An 8,174-nucleotide genomic window follows, 5' to 3' on the forward strand; every position below is an offset into this window, starting at 1 on the left:
ATTAAACAAATGAACACATAAAATTATCATATCTTTATAAGTTGCATCATTGTCCTTCTAATTAACATGGACCAACATATATCCATTGTTTATTAACATGGACTACACACCAGTAACATTACTTCCCAGATTGCAAAACCTAAAAGCACTGGCAAGAATCCAAAGAAAAAAATTTATATAAAACTTTCTTATCATTCAAACTAAAGGAATCAAATTAAGGACAAACTAAACATGGACTTTAATAAACAACATAATGGAAATTGTAAGTCCACACATACCTCAATTTGTTCTCAGACAGACAATGGAAAGCTAACCTGAGAACCAAAAGGACAAGCAAAAGAAGCTTTATCTCACATGTTGCTCTTCTGAGGCTCTTAGAAAGAAGCCTAGCAATCAATAATGGAGTAGGAGCACTCCATACACGAATGCTATGCGTAATCGTGCTATGATTCTCTTCTTGGTGTGATTAAAAGCACGAGCATTGAAACCCATCAACGAAGGCTCGGCCATTATGGATCTTGGAATGGCATTTGGTGAAATCATTTTTTTGAAAAGCCTTATTTCACTCTTCTATGGGGGTGAAAGCCAAGCTTGATCTAAAGCTTCATCTAATCGGAATTAATTCTTGGAGCAGGACCACGCACCAAAAAAATTTCCCAAACCCATCAATCTCGAGAAGAAAAAGATTGAACACACAAAGAGACGACAATGCCTCTGCGGAAAACCAGGATGGACTTAGAGGAGATGGCGTCCTTGCAAGAATGCATAGCCGTAACAGTGATGTCTTTTCCTAGAAGAACCATCAATTTCAATTAGAAAACAAAAGCGGATCGACGGAGAAGAGCTGAAAAAGAAAGGGATTACTCGTCTCTGGTCATAGCCAACACCCATCTCGACGAAGAGGAGGTTCATGGGCTCTGAATGTGGTTGCGTCGCCATGGAAAGGGAAGAAAGGATCGATGGGTGAGGGCCTTGGTCGGATGGAGAGGGGCACGAGGGCAAGTGGAAAATGTGAATTTGGGGGAACGAAGGAGAATGTCGGGAAGCGGGGATAGCGGGAGCGAGGAAGCAATGGCGGCCTGGTAAAAGCGACCTTAGCCCTAATGTGTATATAATATACATACATTAGAAAATTAAAAACATAGAAATAAGTTAAATGTTATTTAAATTTTGATACCTATAAATTATATCATTAAAAAATAATTATATATTAAAATAAATTTGTACGACTACAAAGCTTATACCTATAAAGAAATAATATTTTTTTAAAATTTGCACAAATCCTCAAATCTACCTTACCATTATTTTTCAAAAAGTATAATTAAACATTGTGTGCTATTTTTAATTACATCTTAATAATAATTATAACCATCATAATCCTATGAACACATATATGAATAATAGCTTTTTCTAAACCATAATTAGAAAAAATATATAAATCTCAATTATTTATAATTTTTTTCCAAATAATTTTAGAAGAAAGCATACTTCTAAAATTTAGGAAAATAAATTATATATTTCCCCCACTTGTATCCATATAAAGTATATTTTCACATAAAATATTTTTTTAATTTAGAAAAAAATAGGAACCAACTAGTAGTCTGTCTCTAAAATTAGACTCAACATTTTATGGTGATACTAATATTTAGGATGATGACTAGAATGAGAGATAGTGAGAGGAAGAGGTAGTCATTCTAATTTCTTTGTTTTTACAATATATATTAGGTTTTTGTTTGAATGTTTTTTAAAGGGTTTATGTAGGGTAATTTGTAATATATATATATTATTTTGTACATATTAAAATTATAGTCAAATATGTTAAATTAGTTGTATGTAGATTTTTTTTTTTAGATTAAAAAAATATGACTTTTTAGCTATATTTCACATTTTGTAACCAAAAATTAAACCCTCTCTTCTTTAGGATTTATTTCATAGAGCGATAAAAATCATGCTTTTTAGCTATTTTTGATACGATTCTTAGCCAAAATTTAAATTCCTATTCTCTATGATATGTTTCATAGACAAAAAAAAAAAATCCATTTTTACCTGCAAAAAAATTGTAGCAATTAGAAATAATTCGTAGTATTTGGTTTTCTAGTGTTTGGAATTGTTTGGTGCCTCAAAAGCATTTTTTTATTTCCCTACGAAAGTGTTATTGTTCCTACGCTTTTTTTGTTGTAGATAAATGTATAATTTGTTGGTGCGTGTTACAAATGAAAAAACATTTTTAGCTACGTTTTACAATTAGTGGTGAAAAACTAGAAGAACTTTTTAGCTACGATCTATTTACATGAGACAAAAAAATCTTTTGTTTTACCTACAAAACGTAGTTACTCGAAATCATTCGTGAGGGCCTTACGTCTTCCAGCGGATAGGAAACCTTTGGCGCCTCGGGAATGTTTGTTTTGCCCTAGAAATATATAAATCATAGACAATACAACATATTTAACTACGAAATTTACTATGTAGCTATAAACAACGTAGAGAATAGTCAAATTTCAGACCAAATTAAAATTTGTGATTCTTAAAAAACCAATGATTAAAGATTATAAAAGAAAAACAGCACTGACCTTCTGTTTATAATAAAACTTTAAAAATTAAAAAGAGATCAATGATATATAACTAAAATTTAGTATAAAAGAGAACTTCAATAATCATTTGAAAATTATAATAGGACCAACAGGCTTGTAGCCCAGCTGTATCTCGGGTCCATTTGTTGGGAGAGACACGAGTTCGATTTTTTTTTGTCACGCTCTCCGGTTCCAAGAGAGTGAGGACATTATGGTAATTCTTCCACCCGAGTACGTCCCTGAGGGTTGGCGTTTGTCACCTTACCTTAAAAAAAAAAAAAAAAAAAAAAAAAAATTGTCCTAGGTGTTTAACCGGCACAGCTATCAGTGGAGTTTTATTGTATTTGAAATAGATTTCAACCATTTTCTATTGTCATTAAAACTGAAGTAAATAACTAATTTTAGCCATTTATACTTAATAAAAAATATTACTTTATATAATTGTATCATGACATGCAAGAGTATCCTTCTTGCACTCTCTTGTATATTCAGAGTTATTTTGTGCACATACATTACCGCCCAAATTTTATTTTATATTCAACAAAAGTTTTATATTGGAATTGACACTTCATGAAAAATATGTGAAATGCAATTCTAATAATAAGAAAAATAAAATAAAAATAGAGTTAGAATAGATGACACAAATATTGGTAGAAGTAAAAAGGTAAAATTATCCTTTTAGTCCCTAAACAAGTACAATTCCTGCCCTTTTCATCCCTCTATTAGTTTTTGGGCCCTTTAAGTCCCTTTATTTTTTGAAATTTAGAAATGCTAGTCCTCAATATGACTGGCGTTACATTTTCCGTTCTCTTTTTTATTACGTGGCATTTTTTATTTTCAAATATTATAAAAAATTACAAAAAAATTTAAAAAAAAATATTAAAAAGGTGGATCCGGATCCGCTTTCTTGTATCCGAATCCACTGCAAAAACTACTCTCCCCCAAGCCCCAATCCCTCTCAAAATCCCTAATCTCTAATCTTTAATCACTCCAGCCATCGACGCCGGCGAAGCTCCCGTGGATCTCAATTAGCTCTCGGACACTCGACGCCGGCGAAAGCTCTCATGGATGCCAGCGAAACTCGACATTAGAGAAGATAAATTTGTGGCCTTTACTACCCATCCTTGAGAAGATACAAGAAAATCGAGTCAATCTCACCTCATATGACACAAGATGGGGTATAATAGTTTTTAATTTTTTAATTTTTATTTTTATATAACATATGAAGTCTGTGATGGTTGTTATTGTTGTTTTGGTCTTGTTTTGCATGTCTTTGAGCTTATTTGTTTTGTGTTGATGGGTTGGATTTGTTTGATGATTTGTTTTTGGGTGGGATGAACTATGTTATTGAGTTGATTGTGTACTAGTTGAAGTCTTGCTTGTGTGGTTAGCTTTTGACACTGATATGGAAGTAAATCCATATTACGTCTTAGAATTTTGTAATTTTGTGTAGATAGTGTCTTGATGTTACCACTTTTAGTTTTAATTTTATTTAGATAGTGTGTTCTTGATGTTACCACTCTGTGTTAGTGGTTTATAATTTTGTTTAGAAAGTTGTTCTTGATGTTACCACTTTGTCTAGTGGTTTTTAATCTCCTTTAGTGTTGTTTTTAATTTTGCTATGATCATTGGTTTAGAATCCCACATATTTTATATATAGCTTTTTGAAGATCCAATTCTAAAACAGGTTTGCCTTGGAATCTTATTATTTCAACATTGCTTGGGGAGTGATTTGAATGAAGTTGAGTATATTTTAAGTGAGTATTTATATTAAACATGGATTATGTGCCCATTGGTAATAAATTACTCATAAAATTATTTATGTTGAAGACATAGAGGTCATAGCCTTAGTAAAATGTATGTTTATCCTGAATCTTAGTAAAACCAGCTTTCAAATAATTGTCCTTGTCTTAGGTCATAGCCTTTTCTATTAAAAATGAAGGAAAATAGATGTTAATCAACAACTTCCATGACATTCATGCAAAGAAATCAATTTCTAGTTCATTCTATTAAATTATATACCAACCAACCTATGCATCTGTCTCACATTTAGTTAGTTTAGATCTAGTATTCATTTATTTGTTGGAAACATGATCAACTCCATCATACCTTCTTCAATGAAGTTTTACTAGTGTGCTTCTTCCTTGTTCATCACTTAAACAGTTAGTCACACATCTCTAGTGGATGAGTTTATACCAATTTATATAAACTGTAAGGTTTATGATTTAGATTGAAATGGGTGACTTATTTATAGATATAAAAATTTTGTTGGTTTATATATACTTTTTGTAAATCTTAACTAAATTATCTTTATTTTCCCATAATTTTTTCTCTCTATTTTACTCTAAGCTTATAATACCCAGTTAATGAACATGACTAGTTAGTTGATGTGCTAAGTTACCTTATTAAATTAATCTTCAGTTTTGACTAATTTTATTGGTTGTTTTATTTGCATAATTTATAATATTTTCAATCTTAACTAGATCCATTTTGGTAACCTGTCTCTTTCCCCATTATCACAAGGCAAGGCAGACAACACAAGTCAAAAGTAATCAAGTGATTGAAAATAATTGACATATATACTAAAAAGCCTAACATGCCATGAACAACAATAACAACATCAAATCATTTAATTAAGTGATGGTGATGTATGCGTGTTATTTCTGATTTTGTATGAAGCTGAAGGTTGTGCTCAATGTAAAACTAGTTTGCATTGTAAAACTCAAGGCAAATTAGTTTGGTTGTGCAGTTTTAATAAAATCATTAGCTATTAGCTGGTGGTTATGATGTTGTCATGACAAATATCTAAGCAGTCATTAACTTGTTCTTGTCTTCTTGATCTGCTTGTTTATTAACCTTCAATTGTGCATACATATGATTGTTTTTCTAAATTAATCTTTAAATGTTTCATCATAGGGATGTGTACATTGTTAAGTATTATCATGGGGGGACATTATTAAGGGAAGGAGAGGTTGAATATGTTAATGGATCAGTGGTTGAATTTCTTGTTGATCTTGACAAGTTGGCAAATAATAGTTGCTCTTGTGGAAAATGGGACAAGAGTGGCATCCCTTGTCAACATGCAATGCCGGCAATTGCATTTCATGGACTAGATCCTCTTAATTACATATCTGAATGGTTTAAGAAGGAGACCTACCTGAAGGCATACCAGTTCAATATTAGTGCAGTGAAAGGAAGACGATTTTGGCCAACAAGTGAAGAAGGCCCCATGTTGCCACCTATAACCAAGAGGATGCCTGGTCGACCTGCAAAAAAAAGGAAAAGAGAACCTTTGGAAGGCAAAAACAAAAGCAATACAAAACTATCAAAGGAAGGTAGAGTGTTCAAGTGTGGAATTTGTCACATGGAAGGTCACAATAGGAAAAACTGCCAGAATAAAGCTAGTAGAGTAAGTTTTTTTGCACTTCTTGTATTTCGATTACATCTTTATTCTCTATTAATTTAATTTAGTCATCATAAGAGTATCTGTTATGCATCAGCAGGACACAACTAATGAAGTTGGATCGAGTGGACAGAAAACAAATGAGAGAATGAAGACAAATGGGAAAGAAAAGACCTATGCTACATCAAAAAAAAAAAGAGGAAGACCTGCTTATGGGCCAACCAGAATTTTAAGAGTAAGTAATAAATTTAGCCTAATTGTGTGAATTAGTCGCCAATGTAATATGAATTCTAATGGCTGAGGGGTGTGAGAGTTACACTTGTAGGGAGCTCACACTGGAGAAGCAATCCTGGGAAGAGAAGTTGCAAATTCTTCATCCTTCATTACTACCAATGAACTGATTGTAATAACTATTCTTACATTAACAAAGCTTAGCACATTATTGATTTGTTTTGGTTAGTAACATGTGTTCTTTCATGATTATGATGTTTAGGCTCGAAGAAATGCAAGGGTGGTTGCAAATAAAAATCAAGCTGAAGTTGTTGGTCACCAATCATCTGCACAAGTTGAAGGTCTAGATCTCCCAACACAGCAAAGCACAAACAACTAATGAAGACAAATGAATGTTTTTGGTTAATAGTGTTTATATTTTTATCGTAGTGGAGGAAAAACAATATGTTGTTTTAAAGTTATAATCTTTTGTAAACTCCACATGAGAACTGATGATGTGCGAGGATGTAATCTGTTGTTTTTGTTAATGGGATGTCAATTTGGCTCACAATTACTGTATATATAAACTGGTGACAGGTTGTAATATTTCAATTGATTAGTGAAATCAAGGTTGTTTGCATCAATTGTTTCTTTGTTTTATTTTATTTTAATAAATACAACTATTAAGCAGGTAAAACCTTGCATGGCATTATTTTGTTGTAAATCTGATTGAGGCTTATTGAGTCTAATTTTGTTGGGCATTATCTTACAGGATATTTGAATGTGGCACTTTATTTTGATGATGTTTTCAAATGATGGCTTGTAAATCTGATTAAGTTTGCAAATATTAGGTATCATTGTTGGTATGAGTAAAAAGTTATCTAGTGTAATGCACTTTGAAAACATCATTGAAAAAATGTTACAGAATGCAACCAATGTTTGTGTTAAGCATGCTTGTACCTATCTAACATACAAAATTTAAACTAGTGAAGCTGGAATTCAATCAAAATTTCCAATTAACTTGGGCATAAAATCCATGTTAACATCATTGTATAGAACAACATCAATAGATGCACTATTGAACAAAAATTGACAACCATCTAAAACGACATCAACTACATTAGAAAAAAAAAACACAAATTAGCATGCTCTGATTATCATCTTCCATTGATAGCTTTTGCATACACACTCTCTCTCTCTCTCTCTCTCTCTCTCTCTCTCCTTCTCTCTTCTCTAATGTATGCCTTCATGGGGATTTAGGCTGGATCTTTCCTTGCTTGAGGATCTCTCTCTTTCTCTCTTTCTCTTCTCTAATGTCTACTTTCATAGAGGCTGAGGCTGGATCTTTCCTTGCTCTTCTATAATGTATGCCTTCATGGGGGCTGAGGCCAGATCTTTCTTTGCTTGAAGCTTGCATTGAGGATGTCTGAACTAGTGAAAGGATTTGAGGGATTAGAAGGGATTTTGACGGGGTTAGAGGAGAGGGGTGGGGACATGGATTCGGTTCGGATCCAAGAAAGCGGATCCGGATCCACTTTTTTAATTTTTTTTTTTAAATTTTTTTGTAATTTTTTATAATATTTAAAAATAAAAAATGCCACGTAATAAAAAAGAGAACGGAAAATGTAACGCCAAGCATATGGAGGACTAGCATTTCTAAATTTCAAAAAATAAAGGGACTTAAAGGGCCCAAAAACTAATAGAGGGATGAAAAGGGCAGGAATTGTACTTGTTTAAGGACTAAAAGGGTAATTTTACCTTTATTTATCTGTGCTTTTATTGTTATTTCTTAATAAAATAGAGGCATTTTTTAAAAAAAATATTTATTATTCTAAAATTATATTTCTTTATTAACTAATGAATGGAACGTTTTTTAAAATATTTATAAAACTAAAGTTATAAAATACTATACAATATTTTACGGAATAAGATAAATATTATATAATATTATTCACTCACTCATTGGTTTCTCTTGTGTAATCGTATTCTCC

At 32.0% G+C, this 8,174-nt stretch overlaps 1 protein-coding gene across 2 annotated transcripts; it reads left to right on the forward strand.

Annotated features, from left to right (window-relative positions):
* The first annotated feature begins 3,501 nt into the window (after nucleotides 1-3,501).
* On the forward strand, nucleotides 3,502-6,751 carry LOC120265617. 2 transcript variants are annotated; one of them, XM_039273562.1, is made up of 5 exons: nucleotides 3,502-3,748; nucleotides 5,487-5,979; nucleotides 6,071-6,208; nucleotides 6,299-6,376; nucleotides 6,467-6,751. In XM_039273562.1, the coding sequence occupies exons 1-5, from the start codon at nucleotides 3,744-3,746 to the stop codon at nucleotides 6,581-6,583; spliced, it is 831 nt and encodes a 276-aa protein (XP_039129496.1). In that variant the 5' UTR covers nucleotides 3,502-3,743; the 3' UTR covers nucleotides 6,584-6,751. The 2 variants fall into 2 exon arrangements, with proteins under 2 accessions (XP_039129496.1, XP_039129497.1); XM_039273563.1 differs by having other exon boundaries at nucleotides 6,074-6,208.
* Nucleotides 6,752-8,174: the final 1,423 nt, after the last annotated feature.

Source organism: Dioscorea cayenensis, chromosome 7, assembly GCF_009730915.1.
Source record: "Dioscorea cayenensis subsp. rotundata cultivar TDr96_F1 chromosome 7, TDr96_F1_v2_PseudoChromosome.rev07_lg8_w22 25.fasta, whole genome shotgun sequence".
Lineage (NCBI taxonomy): Eukaryota > Viridiplantae > Streptophyta > Magnoliopsida > Dioscoreales > Dioscoreaceae > Dioscorea > Dioscorea cayenensis.